The sequence below is a fragment of the Rhamphochromis sp. 'chilingali' genome, assembly GCF_963969265.1.
Source record: "Rhamphochromis sp. 'chilingali' genome assembly, chromosome: 19".
NCBI classification, from domain to species: domain Eukaryota; kingdom Metazoa; phylum Chordata; class Actinopteri; order Cichliformes; family Cichlidae; genus Rhamphochromis; species Rhamphochromis sp. 'chilingali'.
The window spans coordinates 8,287,502-8,305,447 of NC_137946.1; the positions used below are offsets into that span (position 1 = coordinate 8,287,502).

The window sequence follows — 17,946 nt, forward strand, 5'->3', positions numbered from 1 at the left end:
TCTTTGTTTGGCACACACGTGTTATTATATGTTTTATTGACCAGTAGCCATCAAGAACCCCAGGGAAAACACCCGCAGCCCCCGAACAAGTCATGAGCTGAAACGCACCTTCAACATGATGGAGGAACCCATGGGCCGAGGACACACGGGCAGAGACGGAGCCCCGTTGGAGGGTACTGCTTGTGTGTCACTGAATATACACACTGTCCTTGTTTGTCTTTTCTGTGTCAGGGGCTCACGGTGCCTGTTTCTGTTTTTTCCCCCCTCAGGGTTAATTAGCAGAGCTTTGCCCAGAGAAAGCATTCATGGAGAATCTAAGGAAAGACCGGTGATCACTGGATCCATAATGCAAGGTAGCTTACTGTAAAGTTGATGCATCACTCAAAGTCACATGAACGAATAAGCAAACCTGAAATAACTTCAAATCTTTCCAGGGACACCAAGAACTGCCGCAGAGACTTATGACGATACTATGAAATATGGAAAACAGTTAAAGCAGGAGAGCCCGCCTGCCCGCTCCTTCGAAGGGGGTATTGGCAAGGGCAAGCCCTACGAGGGCGTCAATACGATTAAAGAGATGGGTCGTTCTATTCATGAAATCCCACGACAAGATTCTGGACAGGATATGTGCAAGACTCCTGATTTGCCAGACAGAAGGGTTTTGGAGGGCTCCATGTCACAGGTCAGACAGAGCTGTGATTCCAGCCACTGTTAAACAATTTACTTTAATGTTTTTGAAATTTAATATATGAACTCCACAAAAATACAAAACTGATTTTTTATGATGAATTGATAACTAAACTGTTGTTTTTAAAACCCTTTACCAGATTCACAATCTGAACCAGCCCACCATCAAACACAATGTCAAGTCCCTGATCCCCAGTCCCACTAAGCTGCCACACAACATGCCCCAACTGGAGGCCATGGAACGAACCAAATACGACGAGGGTAAGGGAGTACGGCACACCTCTGTGGTCAACTCCACCACCTCTGTTCTACGCTCCACACACCAGGAGGCCAGCAAATCCCAGCTTAGCCCAGGCTTGTATGAGGACGCCAATGCTCGCAGGACCCCTGTTAGTTACAGTACCAACCCCATGTCTAGAGGATCACCTATGCTGGGACGAGCTTCAGAGGGTATATTCCATAATCATTTTATTCACAGTAGAACATCAGGTTCTCAGTTATTTATTAATAAACATTATAACTCTTACAATTATGGAGTTGGATAGAATTGAAGTAGACATTTATCTTTCCCTTACCAGATGATCTTATTTTGTCGAAAAACTATAGTAGTAATTAATACACAATGTGCACCCAGTGCTGAGGGCACTGGATAAGCTTTTCTTTTTTCTTTCTTTTTTTTTCCTGAGAAAAGTAATGAAATGATATTAAGTTGTTGCTTCAACTAATTAGATAAGACGTGCGTCTCTCTCTCTCTCTCTCTCTCTCTCTCTCTCTCTCTCTCTCTCTCTCTCTCTCTCTCTCTCTCTCTCTTCTGAAGGTGGGATGGGGTCTGCAAAGTCTGCTTCACATGAAAGAAAGAGCACCATGACACCGACGCAGAGAGACAGTGTCCCAGCCAAGTCCCCAGTGAGCGGTGGTGACTCTGTACCCTCTCATAGCCCCTTCGACCCCCATCACCCCCATCACCGACCTGACGTGTACAAAAGCCATTTGCCTCCACATCTTGACCCCACCCTGGCCTTCCACAGAGTGCTGGATCCTGGTATAGTGTTTAAAGCATTTTTATTCTTTCTACCGTCACCATGTGAATAATGAAAACCTTGATTCTGAGTAAACTGATGAAAGCAACTCAGGCTTTCTATTTCATAAGCATAACATGTCCAGGATCTTTTACAGCTGCTGACGTCAGCAGTGGTGATCTGTATCAGTGAGCCTTCTGTTCATGGGCTTTTTTGTTTTGTTTTGTTTTGTCCTCTGCTACAGCATTCATGTTCCCCAGGCAGCCATCCCCAACAGGCTACCATAACAACTACCAGCTGTACACCATAGAGAACACACGGCAGACCATCCTGAACGATTATATCACTTCCCAGCAGATGCCCAGAGGACTGTCACCGCGGGAACAGTCTGTTGCTATCCCTTATGCACCCGGATCTCGAGGTATGGCCCTCCGATAGCTGACTAACAGCTGTGGGCAGGAGGGGTAGTAGTATGCAGGCTGTGTGCTTGTGAAGTAGTGGCAACCTTTTCCAGACGCCCAGAAGCAAATGACCTAGACAAATTCTGCTGATTTGTTCTTTATATTGGGGCTGCAAATGATTCGGCTACAGCTCAATTTATACATTTTGTATAGTCATGCAAATCTCCATTTGCTGAGTGGTTGCCTCTTACAAGTTGACCACTATTCCACTCTCTTTGCAGCCCTGTTGCTTATTGATCAATTTGTATTTGGAAGCACTAACAGATGAAGGTGATGGGTTACAGCTAAGTGTAGACGGTGTTCATACATTCAGAAATTGATGGATTGGTTCTTGTTGTTCACCGTTGGCCCTTTGCTTCTGTCTGTAAAAGGGATTATTGATCTAGCCCAGATGCCTCCAACTATCCTGTTGCCTCACCCTGGGGGAACAGGTACTCCCACTTTGGAACGCATCGCCTACCTCACTGGACCTCAGCCCCCTTTCCCTCCTAGAGCTTTCAACCCAACCTCCATGTCGCAAGGTGAGGACCCCTCCCTTCCCCATCCCTACACCCCATGTGCCCTTTATCTTCCTTGCCACGATCGCCGCTTCTGTAAAAGTGCAGCTCTGTGCTGGCCTGATGTGGCAAAGGTCAGTTGTGCTTGTCTGGTTACAAAAGTTAAGTTTTACTGAAGTCATGCTGGGAGTGATTTCCCATAAAACTGCCTGACCGTTGCACAGCGCAGTTGATGTCCTTGTTTTTGTTTTTTTGTTTTCTGTTGCACAGGAAAAAACAAACAAAACATAAATAGCCTGCACTCTGTTTTTTTATTTTTATCCTATCGCCTAAACCGATTGTTTTAATATGTAGATTCCAAAAACCTGGTGATGAGCTTAAAGAGTTGAGTTATGTGGTCTGTAGTTGTTCTTATTTTTCAGTCCAGGTAAGTTTAAGAGTTTAAAGCAGCTTTAAAGCAGCAGCAGCACAGTTTCCTGGTTTCATCTGAAATGGTACATCTGGCCATTTCAGAACTTGTCAGCAAAGCTAACATTTCTAAAGGAAGTCTGCTCCAGCATTTTTCTAGCAGGTGAGTCGAGTCTTTACATTTTGTCTGTGGTGTCCTTGTTCTCTTCAGGTCACCTTGCTGTTGCCAATGAGAGAGAACGGGAGAGGGAGCGTGACCGTGATCGGGAGCAGCAGGAGAAGGAAAGGGAAAAGGAAAGGGAGCAGAGGGAGAGGGAACATGAGCGTGAGCGGGAATTAAGAGAGCGAGAACGAGAGCGAGCCAATGAATACATGCGTGCAGGTGAGTCATTTTTGAGTTTAGAACTCGTACAGTTTTGGAAATCTCATTCTGATGTTTTTAGTCCCTTCAGTATAGGAACCTGTGCTCTTAGGGCTTTTATTTTGAAACACTGTTACAGTAAAATATTTATGTGTGTCCTCAAGGCGGACCAGAGCAGCCAGTCCGGCCAGGGAGTCGAGGTTATCTGCACTCCCCTTCTCCCTCACACAGACCACAGGATGTTGGAGTTCCACAGCGGCCAAGCATCTTCCAGCCAAAGAGTGTCATCACCTCTCTGATGTAAGCTTAAAGCTACTCTGGGTCTCTTTTCCTCTAGCTCGCTAAAGATTTTTTGCACATGCATATTTTTTTTATACATGATTACATTTTGGGCAACAGCATGACATGATAACTGTGTGAGCCACTTCTTTATGCTAAAAAGTCTCCTCGTTAGACTCATTTGATGCAATGGAATGGAAAAATATTTTACATGAGCACATGTTTCTGCAAATATTTTTGACGTGATCGAGTTCTTATTTTCTCTTTTAGGCCTCTTTCAACAGCTATATCTGCACCACAGAGTACCGCCCGCCACAGTACTGCAGCTGATGCTCTGGCTGCTTTGGTGGACGCCGCAGCTTCTGCTCCACAGATGGACGTGGTCAAAGTGAAGGAGAGCAAACATGAACGAGATGACGATATGTCTTCAGCTCGGCGAGCATCCAGCCTGTCTGAACAGCAACAACAGGAGACAGAAAGGCGATCTCTGCATTCACCGTATGGAGCTATGTCTCTGCCAGGGAGTAAAGCCTATCCAGCTTATTCTGAAAGCACTGGTGTTGGGGTTAAGGATAAGGGACCTCAAACAAAGTCCCGCATTGAAGAGGAGCTTCGGACTCATGGAAAGACGACTATGACAGCCGCCAATTTCATTGATGTCATTATCAAACGTCAGATAGCCTCGGACAAAGACTCGCGAGAGCGAGGCTCCCAGAGCTCGGATTCATCTAGCAGCTGTGAGTGTATTGGATTAAAAAAGAGAACTATTCAAGCTTCACATAAATGCTCTGTGATACCGTAACATCCGCAGTTGCATGAAAGGATAGGTGTACATAGAACAGTACATCTCATGTGTAGTAGAGCCTGACCAATATATTGGTAGGGCTGATATGTAGGCAAATATTGGCTATTTTCCTACATATCAGTATCTGCAGCCGATAAATTAAAATTTAAAAAGAGATAGGAGAAATGCCCTTCAACAGTGTTGGCGTTGCAAAGTTTAGGAGAAGGAACTTTCCAACTGCCCTGTTGGCAACAAGTGTTTGGAATGCTACAGACACCACAAGTAGCAGAGTCAAGCAGAGCGTAGAAGAGCAATCATTGTCACAGCATATTAGGCCCCTCCATAGTGTACTGGTTAATACATTTGCTTCGCAAGCAAAACGTTGTTGGTTCAAATCCAGCCAGACACACAGATCCCCTTTAGGTTTACCTCAGGAAGGGCATCAAACAAACTTGCAGCGCTACCGACTGTAACAACCTCTTGTGATTAGTAAGAAGCTGAAAGTAGCCTTATTGTCATATTATCTTAAGGACTCAAAAAGACACATACGTTTGTGTTAAGTTAATGTTCATTGTTTTTTTCTTTAACTCACCAAATATTGCTATCAGTTTGGCCTCAGTCAACAGTAACTCTTTGTCCATACTTGTCCCACAGTGACATCCAGTCGCTATGACAACACTGGTGGTGGAGCAATTGAGGTGATCAGTCCAGCTAGTTCCCCTGTCCAGCCTCAGCAGGACAAACCAGAAGATGTGCAACAACAGGCATCGGGTATGAACATCCTAACTTTGGGGATATTCCTTTTTTTATTTAAACCAGAGTGATTTTACTAATATTCAAATATAATTCAAGTTATATTAAAGATATTCATACAATGGATTTTTTAAATGCAGTTAAACTCTGTCACACAATCGCATACCAACTGGTGCATTGGGGAATTTACAGTATCTTATCCTAAAACTCTTCAACTCAGACCACTAATCTTCTGGTTAGAGAACGATACCCTTGATTACTTGTTGGGGGGTGGTTGAAGATTTGGCATGAAAGGCTAAAATTAGCTGTGCTGAGTAAACATGCCATACCTTGAATGGCTTCACCGACTAACCTTGTGATTTGAGACTGTCTAGTCCCCAGACTGCACTCAAAAGTTATTTTTGTCACCTGAAAGCAGATGTGGATCATTTACTTTTGGCATAGTCTTTTGGAGCCTTGCCATCTCATCACTTCTCACTTCACCATGGCTCTCTCTAAAACAACTCTGCTCTGTCCCTGGTTAACCTTTCGCAGTTGGCATGCGATCTTATGACATGAGTCGATACCGGCAATCAGGGGAGCCACCACAGTCCAGTTCCCAGCAACTTTCCTCCTCCCAGGCTGACAGCTACTCACAGGTCCCCAAAACTCATCGAGTCATGACCTTGGCAGACCACATTTCGGTAAGAAATGCTGGAGAGCACAATGGCCTGCAACATCAAAAATAATGCAGCACATAGGAATTTACCATGTGCACCAGGTAATCACAGCTAGCTAACTTGGTTTTGTGGTAACTCCCTGTAATGCAGCACATCATAACACAGGATTTTGCCAGGAATAAGGACCCTCCTCCAGTCTCCTCTTCAGCCTCTGCTGCATTCCAGAGCGTTGTGCCACCTGTGTCCTCTTCAGGTCGAGGCAAAATGCCCAGTCGCTACAGTCCTGAGAATCAGGTGCAGGCCCAACACCACCAGAGACCCTCCAGCAGAGTTTCCCCAGAGAACGCCTCCGACAAGCCCAGAGCCAGGTACTGAATGCCTGAATTAATTAGAATGAAACCAATTTATTTTCTGCCATCTGACAAAAATTTGCTCTCTTTCTCCTCTTCAGGCCTGGCAAGTCTCCAGAGCGAGGAGGCAGGCCGATGGAGAACTATGAACCCATCTCTCCACCACAGAGCTACCAAGGCATGGACAAACAGGAGTCAGGTGGACCTCCACCCCAGCGGCGAGAGGGTGACAGCTCAGAGATTAGGTACAGGAGCGGCTCAGCTTGTTTGTTTGATAATTTGATTTTATAATGATTCAGATTTAGTTTTGATGTTTTTGAAGGTTTGTGTCACTGTTTTGTCTGACTCCTTGTGTCTTTTTTTGGTTCAAGGAGTGACTCACGGTCCCCAGGGAGTGTTAGCTATCTGCCTTCCTTCTTCACCAAGCTGGAGAACACCTCACCAATGGTGAAATCGAAGAAGCAGGAGATCTTTCGTAAGTTGAACTCCACCTCTGGTGTTGGTGATTCTGATGTTGGTAAGTGGGTATTCTCTTATCCTATGTTAACCTAAATCCTTCTAGCTCTTTATGCATGTGAATTATTAAAGCGTTTTGAACTCGGTTTCTTCTAAACCAGCTTTTTTTTCACCAGTATTAATTGTCTTGCAGGAAACGCACAACCAGGAACAGAGATTTTCAACCTGCCTGCGGTTACCAGCTCCAGTAAGTAGCAGCATATTTTGTTCAGACACACTGTGTATTTATGCCGATTCTCTCTCACTGTATTGTGCGTGTGTGTGTGTGTGTGATATGATTTTTAGGCAGCATCAACCCCAGGAATCACTCCTTTAGTGACCCAGCCAGTAATCTGGGTCTGGAAGACATCATCCGCAAGGCCTTAATGGGCAATTTGGAGGACAGACAGGAGGACCAACAGGGTGGTGTAACATCCAACACTGGCAGTGACCCTCGGCAGGAGGCCAGTCCATCTCCCAGCATGGGTAAGCAGGAATACCCCCGCTATTGTAGTCAACTTTGTGCCCTTTCTGAAGGACTGTGGATAATGTTGATTTACCTCTACCTCTTTGAATTCAGGTAAGCAGAAGCAGGGAAAAGCCAACAGCCGGAAATCCAAGTCTCCTAACCTGGGTCAGGTCTACGGTGGAGGGGAGCGCCCCTCATCAGTGTCCTCCGTCCACTCTGAGGGAGACTATCACAGACAAGCCCAATCCCAGTGGAGCTGGGATGACCGACCCTCTTCCACAGGTGCACTGTCCAGTCTCTACTGTCACTTTACTGTTTTCTACTCATAGATCTTAAATGATTCTATTCCAGAGTAAGCTCAACCTATTAAGCAGCAACCTTATTTTTTCTTTTCCTTCCTGATGTTTACTTCCCAGCTAGATTGTTAGTTAGCTTGTTATTGTGAGAGCCCTCAGTATCATTCAGCTGCTTCTCTAGGTGGTGGGCTGTCTTTTTTTATAGACTCCACAGTCTTGGACACCAGTTGGTGACAACCTTTTACTGCTCTCGACATCTAAGCAGAACCTGCAGCAGGTGGAGAACTAGTTCTTGTGCATGCTGAAAAAAACAGAATAATGAATTAATTGTTAATTCATTGTTAATGAGTTCTTCAACAAATTCTGAAAGTCTTCCCCTGGCTCCTCGCTTCCTGCTGCGCCCAAACCAGCTGACTGACACTCAGTTTCATTTCCTCATTCATAAAGTTGCTGTGAAAGGTGCAATTGAAAAGTTTCATTTGCAGAGATTTTTGGTAGAGTTTTTGGTAGAAACTAAAGTCATGTTTATTTGCTATTTTTTGTATGTAACACGACTGCGTTCACAGTTATTTAGTCGTCACTATTATAAAGATAAAGACCAAGATTACATCTCAGATGTAAAATCTGTAGTCTCAATTTTTCTAACTGTGTGGACAGAAATGCAGCTATAAGAGTGTCATGCAATTTTTCTGAAACATTAAATGTATTTTAAAGTGACTTTTTAAATGCAGTTGCAGACACTCTAATTGTGTTCTGACTACATTTCATGTTGAAATTTGTTCACAGACACATTACATGATGTGAAACAACATTTTGAAGTACACTGTGTGAAATCCAAACTTAAACTCACCTTAATCTGAAAATCACCTTAATCAGGTCTCCTAGAACTGGATCCATGTCATAAATTCCATAATGGATCAAAGCAGCTCAGTAGACCATGTTTGGGTTTCAGTTAACTAGCATGGCCGGATTTAAAACTGATAAATTCTTAGTGGGTTATTTTGTCCTTACATGATCTGTATTTCTTATTTAAAATGTGTCATCCTACCAAAATTACATGTAAAGTTTATGTAACTAAAGTGTTAAATGTAAAACGCCAGCTCTGGTCAGCCTTTCCTGAATCAGAAACTCGGACATCAGCTCAGGGTTTATGGTTTGACTCGGAGTTTGTTGAACCTGCTTCCTAAAATATGGCCCTGGCATCATTTCATCTACATTTTGCCCACTCGTGTTGTTTTCCTTTTTCCACAGGACCCATCCAGTTCCCATACAACCCGCTGACTATGCGCATACTGAGCAACACACCACCCACTTCCATAGCGTCACCCTCCATACAGAGCCAGCAGCAGCAGCTGCAGCAGAATCCAGCTGGAGCCCCTGGCCAGCGGCGAGAGTGGCAGTCTTTGCTGTCGGAGCAATACGAGACCCTGTCTGATAGTGATGACTGAGCCCCGCTTGCTTACAGCTTTATTAACCAGAAGAGAGGCCTGCTCTTTGGCTTGTCTGTTCACGCCCCTCTCCTGGAACTAACCTCGCTCACTGGGGAGTGCAACATGTAGATGGGGTGTTGTCCTTTTTATTTTTGGTGCTATGGCGCCCCCTGGCTGTTGGCTGAGAGTACGAGCAGCAGCCTGTGACAGGAAGGGTTCTCCTGGACGTCGCTTGCTTTTGGTCCAGAAGCACTCGTCCAGCCTGTTGTGGTGGGGGAAAAAACAAACAAAACTCAGCTTGAGGTGATGACATGAGATGCAGGAAAGATAAAGAACTTAATATGTAAAAAAAAAAAAGACAACAGAAGAAACTATTTCTGAATTTTGTTTGATTTCTGTAAAGATATACCTTGTCTTTAAGAAGATCATTGTATGTAAATAGAGTAACCTTTTGCAGTGTTTTTCTTAACTTGATTATTTCTTATTTTAATGTCGCTTTTAAATTGATCCACTTTAAATGGAAAGAGTGTGGGTGCGTTCTTTAATAACACAGTTGGTCTTGTGTAGTCCAACATCTCCCACCCCTCCAAACCCTGTCACCCAGCACACACACAAACAAATACTTTTACCATTGCAACGGTAAGAGAGAGAGAGAGACCGGACCTGTGGTTTGTACTTGACCATGAGCAGAGCACAGAGACTGTGCCACCCTGCGCACCATCCACCAAGCACCACCAGAGCCTGAACGTTGCGGACATTAGAGGAGAACAGACTAACATTTCAAACAGCATTGGTATCTGATAACTGTCTTTATCACACAGCGGAGATGATGCATGGATTGTAAGCGTTGGATGGTAGTGATAACCGCTCACCCTAGACAGAGAAATGTCTTCAAAACAAGTTGAGAACACTGGTGTCATAGCAGAGAGACGAAAAGTCTGATATAAGCTTAATTTCGCCAGAAATTATATCATTATGACTACTCTTGGACCCCGACTGAATAATGAAAGTGAGCCAATATGTTTTTTTTTGTTTTTTCCTTCTTCTTCTCCAAAAGAGCTATGTGATGTGTCACATGTAGCTGTCTCTTTGCAGTTTCCAAACTGTCCAGAATGATTTGTTCTGCAATGTCGTCATGGTTTAAAAAGAAAAAAAATGTCAGGAAGTTGTGTTTTTTTTAATGCTTTTGCCATGCCTTGTGACTTGAGAAAGAAGGCAGCTTTAACTAATTTTCTCAGAGATATATGTTTGTGTTTAATGTTTGTATTTGTTTCTGTAATCCCTCTTTTTTTTAATTATACTGTCCTGACAAAAATCTGAACTCTGTAAATTGTCTTTCTATTACACACAAAGACAAAACTAACCAAACTTAAAAAATGGTCTGCACCATTGTTGCACTTTTTCCTTTTCTTTTTCTTTCTTTTTTTTTTTTTGCTTTGTAGCATTTGACAACAAAAAGCATACTACCTGCTGTGTAACTTATTCATCCTCCAGCCTTGGAGTATACTAAAATGTGCTTTAACTTTTCCTACTACTCACAGAAATTTGCCCCGATTTTTTTTCTTCCTTGTAGCTGGTACAGGAATCTTTTTGTTTAGTGTCACACTTGCATCACAATTGCAGTTTGAACTGTATGGTACCATTACATGTTTAGGCATTTGATGTCATGAAGATTCAAATCCATGACCACTTAATCTCTGCTTTCATTGTGTCACACAACAGGCATAAAGCTTTGAATATGAATTATACTAGGTCAACTATAATACACGGCAGTAAACTTTGTTTTAGATATGTGGAAAAAAAATATTTTGGCTTTTTCAGCTTTCACTCTGCTCAGTTAACAAACCCATTCTGCTCTAAACTTGATATTTCCTTTGTTGTTGCTTTTTCTTTCATTTTTTTGATTTAAAATTGTCGTAGCACATGTTCAGATTTTTATTTTCTGTCATTTTTTCTTCTTCAACATCTTTGCTAATTCATCCCGTTTAGATGGGGTGTTATTTGTTTACAAATGCAATGACAAAAAGAAAAAAAAGTTTACAAACTTGAATCTTAAAGAAATCCGACATGAAGCCGAAAAAATATTGGAGCATCTTTTCAGCTCTCTATCAAACACACAGTGGTGTTTTTGGGTTTTTTTGCTCTTTGTTTGTTTTTTTGTTTTTTTTTTTTGGAATTGAGACTTGAAAACCCGTGTAACCTATGATGTTGAAATGCAATGTTTGTATCGCACAATGTCTCTCAGTAGGCTATTACAAGAGTTCAGACCAATCAAATAAAGTGGATCAGTTCACCACTGAAAAATGTGCCGATCCTTGAGACGTGTGCAGTTTTTTGTTTGTTTGGTTTTTTTCCCTTCTCTCTGGTTGTGCACTGGCAGTTACACGCACTCTTTGACGCATATTGCAATGATTTATTTGTCAGGTAATCCAGTATGAAATGGAAATTAATGCCAGTGATCCCTTGTAGGTAAAAGTTGGGCAAATGCAACAAATATATCAGCTATTAAGGATTCCCAGACTTAAATTGAAGGTGAGAAGGCAAAAATGTTAATTGAATTCCTACAAATTGAAAAATGAAATGTGTAATTAAAGCCGACACCAACACACCTGAGACTTTGGTAGTGCAGTTAAAAAAATGTTGTTCAATTACTGCTGCCTAATAATTCTGCAGCATTCTCTTATCAGCTCTTGTCAGTTTGACCTTTTAATCTACACATCTTAACATGGACTGTAGAAAAAGTTATGTATTGGCTGACTGCTTCTGTGTATTATTGCACTCAGTAAAGTTGATGGCCTTAAAGGAGGTCCCTGTGGTGACAGTTATAGACCCAGTGTGTTTGAAACCTTTAGCTGAGATGCCACAGTGGAAGTGTATAACAGGTCATTCTTGCAGTAGGGCTTCTTTTTATTCATGTGTGATTCACACACTGATTATTTGACCTGTCTTACCAGAAAAAGTGTAGGTTGTCTAATGAGATTTGTTTACAGATTTTTTGCAACCCATTGTGACAGAGCACGTTAAACACTACGGTAGGCACAATAAATCTGTGTGTGTGTGTTTCACTGTGTCTGGTGTGAAATGGGTCTGTTTGACTACTTACTGCTTATACCAGAGCTAAATGTCCAATCGAAAAAAGCTTTGCCGATCTTATATCGTCTGCCAATAGCACACTGTTTTCTTATTGAATATCTAAATGACTTGAGCGTTTTAACCCATACGAAGAAAGGAAGTGGAAAGGGGTTTCAAGTTTCATGTACGCGGACGCGTTGAACTTATTTTCCTTTAATACGCCGAGTTTAAAAAAATCTATTTAAAAAGAAAGAAAGAAAATGCCTGTGTGACATCGCAGATATTCATATAACGAACTCAAAAGCAGCCTTTTCTTCCAAATAATCTCCTCGAAACAGAAAAATGTGATCTACGTAGGAGTTTATTTTGGAGGAAAGCAAAACCACAGCAGGGTAACACGGGAAGTTGTAATATTTTCGTGGAACCTTATTGGCTGGAGCAGTCAAAGACATCCTGTAATAAGTGGTGCGAAAATGCGCTCGTTTTTACCTGCAGTGGCCGAACAACTTTTCCAAGACATACAGAAAACATACCAGGAGGCTTCTCAAAGTAAGATGAATATGACGAAGACAAAAGTCTGGACATGTTTCGGTTTAATTTAAACGTAGATTTAGCATTGCTAGCTAACTGTTGGTTAAAGCAGAATGTGACACGACTTTCATTCAAGGCGCACTCCACATATAATTTCCTCCTTTTCTGTGAGGACTAGTTAACTTCCAGTAACTGAAACGCAGCTGGCAGCGAGCTTTACTTTACCGTGCTTCACAGCAATGTCAATGTAGTAGTTGTTGTGAAACCTCATAATTATGGCCCTGCTACTTAAAGTGATGCACTTTTACATTTTGGCAGTAGGAGGCGCTGTTATCACACACATAACTTTAGCCCCAAGCTTCCCTCCATAGATAAATTGCTACAGGTTTAAATTTACATGAAGCTTTTTGACATACCATAGTTTGATAAAGGCAGCTGCGTTGCAATACACACTTTATTCCTACCACAAAATGGACCATCAGCCAAAAACCCCAAGCATCTATGGAATTATGGTCTGTTTGTCTGCGTATTTGACAGAAATCTGTCTTTCTTACCATTTCTAACTAAACAAAACAGGTATATTAGACTGTGAGAAATTTACGTAATATTGGTTTTTGTTAGCCCACGATGCTATATAGAAATTATAATATATACAGCATATATATGTTATCATATATGCTGTAAATGAACAATATGTGAACCGTATCAACGTTTTGTGTATATTGTTCACATGGTTTAAGGAGCTTGGAAAGAAACGTGTCTAGACGTCTTTAATTTTCTTGAAGACTGTTCACCTCTCATCAGAGAAGCTTCTTCAGTTCTAGGGTCAAATGGTGGAGTACCAGATTTAAGCCATGTAGGAGTATCCCCCCACGAGGGACAATGGACCCCCTAATGATCCTCTACCTAATCACATGAGCCAAGGTGTGAAAATGGGTGTAGGTCACAATCAGCCAAGGTTTCGGGTGAGCTCATTGTGAAACCTGGCCCCACCCTATCATGTGATTTCCTGAGGTCAGATGGCCCAGGATGTGAGTGGGCATTAAGGCGTCTGGGAAGGTATCTCAAAACTGGATTATAGATGACAGACAGTTGGTGTCGTAAACCACCACCTCTGTTCAAAGATGGTCGCTCACGGTGGAAATAAATGGCTTCTTTTACTCCTCTTTCACAACATCTGTTTTCTCTGTCCAAAATGTGAACATTTGCATCCTCGATGTCCTTTAGATGCAGATGGACCGCCAAGTCTTGTCCCGTGGAGGTGGCTCTTCTGTGCGTTTATGAAGTGGCTGTTTGGTCTCTCCAATGCCGCGGTCTGGACATTCCTCGCTGCACTGTACAGCATACACTACATTATTAAGTTTGTGTTTAGGATTTTTGTCTTTGGGATGAACCAGTTTCTGTCTAAGTGTGTTGCTGGGTCTGAAGTAAACTGAGATGTCGGGCTTGGAGAAGACTCTCCTGAGTTTTTCCCGATACACCAGCTTCATAGGGGATGACAATGTTATTGCGTTTGTCTTTCTTATCCTCCCTAGCTGGTGTCTGATCTTCTTTCCTGTGCATCTTTGCTGACTTGATGAAAGCCCAATTAGGATAACCGCATGTTTTGAGAGCTTCCTTTACATGTGTGTAGAGCTGGGCGATATGAGATTTTTTCATATCATGATATGTTTTTTTCATTTCAGGCGATAACGATATCTATCACGATATAAGCCAAATAACTATATTTGTAAGATTTAAATGTGCCGTTGCTCACAAGTAAAATGTGAAATAATCAGCAGCTTGTTTTGATTTAAATATTTATTTCCCATAATAAGTTCAACAGGGTAGATGTACTTAAGGAACATGAGACTTTTTCAGATAAATAAAGGCAAATATTGCAAACTACACAAAAGGCAGCCGCTAAAGCGTTTAAGTTTCAAAATAGAACAAACGAAACAGACTAAATTGTCAATTCCACTTAGAAACAAAATATTAATTCTAAAAATAAATCTTAGTTTGTTTTACAGAAGAACAGACAAAACTGACTAACTTTTGTCAATATCAAATAAACTGAGAACTAAAAGGAAATTCTCAATCTCTCCTTGTTGTATAGCTGAGCTTTTCAAACAGTTTTAACAGTTACTTTAGTCTGACAAAAGCCAAATGACGAATTAGCGCTTCCAGTCAGAGACTGAGGCTACGTCCACACGTACACGGGTATTTTTGAAAACTGAGATTTTCCGTTTTCGTTTTAAAAAATAATCCCGTCCACACATAAAGGCAGAAATGAAGGAAAACGCTGCTATGAACATGCCAAAGCAGCAGGTGGCGCTAGATTCCTAACCGTGTAGAAATGTTGGCCAATCAGAAGTCTAGAAGCCTCGGTGGGAAAAAGTAAACAAAGCTGCGGCATAGAAGCAGAACCGAGTCGTATGTGTGGAGGGACAGTAACTGTGTGTATATGTAAGCATTTAAACACTGCAGAGAGTAGAATTAACAGTAACAGTATTGTAGAAATTCATTTCATCGAAACAATAACGTGGCGCACAGTGTGACGCATGCACCAGTTTATTGTATTTCCGGACTTGCTTTCGGCACAATTTACAGTGCACGCTACTCTGTTTTTTGTCAGACTTGAAATAGCCGAAATACCTTCACACTACGGAACTTCTATGGCTCTTCCGTTCGACAATCTCTCCGGCATTGGAACAGTCATCTGTTTTCTCTTCGGTCACGCTCGGTTGATTTTTCTAGTCGGCACACTCATTTCCTCCATTACCCGCTGGCTGCTTCCCAAACAAACACACGTGCGGCTTGGCACTTGTGCTGTACGTAACAAGTCACGCGACGTGACGCTGCGGCTGTGATTGGTTCGGCTCTGCGCTACTGAATTTGGATCGGCTGACCTTTTTTTTTTTTTTTTTTTTTTATTTATTTTTTTTTTTTAAGAGAACAAGAGCGGCGAGGTCTATCGCGATAGCTTAATTTCTCTATCGAGTAAAAGTTATATCGCGATACATATCGTTATCGTTCTATCGCCCAGCTCTACATGTGTGTGTTCCTTCTTTATCCCTCCAGGCTTAGAGGGAACATTATCTGCCCGATAATGTAGGGTCCTGATTACTCCAAGTTTGTGTTCCAGAGGGTGGTGGGAGTCAAAGAGGAGGTACTGGTCCGTGTGTGTGGGCTTCTGGTAAACTTCAGTGTTGAGGTTTCCATTCTCTTCAATGCGCATGGCACAGTCCAGGAAAGGCAAACGGTTATCCTTTGTGTCTTCCCTGGTAAACTTGGTATTTTTATCCACAGCGTTAATGTGAGCAGTGAAGGATTCCACTTCTTGATTTTGACCCAGGTGTCGTCTACATATCTGTACCAGTGGCTGGGTACTCTTCCTTTGAAAGAGCCAAGAGCCTTCCTTTCCACTTCCTCCATGTAAAGGTTGGCTACAATAGGTGACACCAGGGAGCCCATGGCACAGCCATGTTTTTGTCTGTTGAAACCCTTGTTATATTTGAAATATGTGGTGGCCTCCATAAACTATATTACATTATTTAGTAACTATGGGTTGTACTTTAGCCAAATAAATGGCCAAACTGAACCATGAACTCCTATTTTAAGCATTGGTGTGTTTATTTTTTATTAAAGGCATGCCCATGCAAGTTAGAAGGTTGACACAAAGCCCATCTGAGGCAGTGCCTTGCCCAAGGCCATCTCAACAGTTGTTTCATTTTACCTGCATTAAGGTTCATTACATTTGAACAAATCAAATCAAATCAAAATCAAATCACTTTTATTGTCACATCACATGTGCAGGCACACTGGCACAGCACATGCGAGTGAAATTCTTGTGTGCGAGCCCCACAAGCACCAGAGATGTGCAAACACAACAACACAAACGAGCAAAATACAAGAATGGCCAACCTGAAACTAATAAATATATGTACAATATATAATAGTGTATGCATTTCTGGATGTGTATACTAAATATTTTCCTACGTGTGTGTGTGTGTGTGGTGTGTGTGTGTATGCACATTTTTACAAATTAAATAGTTAAAAAAAAATTAAAAAAACAAATTAATAATAATAATAATAATAATAATAATAAAATATATAAAATATACAGAGTTGAATATGTGCAAAACAAGTGGCATTTATATACAGTGTGGAGTGCAGATAGCCACATGGGCAACAGCTTGCCTCCATGCTCATCTTTCTATTCCAGGAGAAAACATAGCCAGAAAACATAACACAGATAATGCTCTAAGTGCAAAAAATTACAACCCTTGATTTGATAGCTTGGAAAACCATCTATAGCAGGAATGACTTGAAGTAATAATTTTCTCTATGACACTATTAGTCTCTCACATTGATGTGGAGGAATATTTTTGTACTTTTTGTCACAACAGTGCTTCACTTTATTGTGGTTTGCATACATTTCTTTAAGTACAGCTCTAGTAGTCTCACTTCTTATTTCAATCAGGTTGATTTTTGGGGGGCTTTGATGGGTCAGCACATTGATTCTTTTCTTCTTCAGTCTTTCTGTTGGGTGATTGTTGTGTTATATCATGCAGTTTGGGCCAAACTTTAGCTGTCTGACAAATGGCCGCACATTTGACTCTAGAACACTTTGGTATAAAGAGGAGTATGGCTGCCACGATTAGTCAACTAGTCACGATTACGTCGACTATCAAAATCGTCGACAACTAATTTAATAGTCGACGCGTCGTTTGAAGCTTTGTAAGATCCCAGAGACGCAGGAATAAGTAGCAGGATTTAAGAGTGTAATAATGGACTGCAACAGAAGATAGCAGCACTGCATGTACAAGGATGCCAGCTGCCGTTAAACCCAGAAGAAGAAGCAGTGTCCGGTATAGTAGCTGTGTCCAAATTCAGGAACCGCATCCTCCTGTGCCCGCATTTGTAGGCCAATTACGTTACAGCGACACGACAAAGACTGTCCAAATTCGAAGACTCTGACAAATGCGGCTGACAAATGTGCCCTTCATTTCCCCAGATTTGAAGGATGGGTCGGTTGTATACTTCGTTGCCCGACCTTTTCGGAGATGTCTGTTACCCACCAGCTCGATAGCTAGCCGGGGTTCAAGGCTCACTTAGAGCCGGTGAGAATACCGGGCTGCCAGCAAATTGTTTTCAAACCCACCGCCGTCTTTCGCTACTCAGGTTAAACATGATATATATATAAGTCACTTAGATAAAAATGTTATTGTTTGGCTTTTTTCAGTATATTATTTCTTCCTGAGTAAATCGGTTAGAGTTATAGTTTTTACACAGCTGAATAAACGTCAAGCAGACAACTGATTATCAAAAGTGTGAGATAGGGCTGGGCCATATTATACTGTTCATGGTAATACTGGTACAATGTTAGGAAACGATAAGAAAATGAAATATCGCG

At 41.9% G+C, this 17,946-nt stretch overlaps 2 protein-coding genes across 8 annotated transcripts in view; both read left to right on the forward strand.

The window, feature by feature from the left end:
• Positions 1-11,260, forward strand: part of ncor1 (nuclear receptor corepressor 1) — a 62,237-nt gene extending 50,977 nt beyond the window's left edge. For 3 of the 7 annotated variants that reach the window (XM_080866493.1, XM_080866498.1, XM_080866495.1), the window contains 19 exons: positions 45-173; positions 270-353; positions 435-682; positions 828-1,137; positions 1,505-1,729; positions 1,951-2,127; positions 2,539-2,688; positions 3,284-3,454; positions 3,598-3,733; positions 3,983-4,449; positions 5,151-5,267; positions 5,784-5,932; positions 6,059-6,276; positions 6,360-6,503; positions 6,630-6,775; positions 6,908-6,961; positions 7,060-7,239; positions 7,334-7,504; positions 8,770-11,260. In XM_080866493.1, the coding sequence (XP_080722619.1) occupies positions 45-173; positions 270-353; positions 435-682; positions 828-1,137; positions 1,505-1,729; positions 1,951-2,127; positions 2,539-2,688; positions 3,284-3,454; positions 3,598-3,733; positions 3,983-4,449; positions 5,151-5,267; positions 5,784-5,932; positions 6,059-6,276; positions 6,360-6,503; positions 6,630-6,775; positions 6,908-6,961; positions 7,060-7,239; positions 7,334-7,504; positions 8,770-8,966 (3,473 nt within the window). In that variant the 3' untranslated portion in view covers positions 8,967-11,260. The remainder of the gene's footprint in view (positions 1-44; positions 174-269; positions 354-434; positions 683-827; positions 1,138-1,504; positions 1,730-1,950; positions 2,128-2,538; positions 2,689-3,283; positions 3,455-3,597; positions 3,734-3,982; positions 4,450-5,150; positions 5,268-5,783; positions 5,933-6,058; positions 6,277-6,359; positions 6,504-6,629; positions 6,776-6,907; positions 6,962-7,059; positions 7,240-7,333; positions 7,505-8,769) is intronic. The other 4 variants (XM_080866494.1, XM_080866499.1, XM_080866496.1 and 1 more) reach the window with 3 other exon arrangements.
• Positions 11,261-12,454: 1,194 nt separating this feature from the next.
• Positions 12,455-17,946, forward strand: part of zswim7 (zinc finger, SWIM-type containing 7) — a 36,177-nt gene continuing 30,685 nt past the window's right edge. The window contains exon 1 of the mRNA XM_080866790.1: positions 12,455-12,569. Within this exon, the coding sequence (XP_080722916.1) occupies positions 12,494-12,569 (76 nt within the window). The 5' untranslated portion in view covers positions 12,455-12,493. The remainder of the gene's footprint in view (positions 12,570-17,946) is intronic.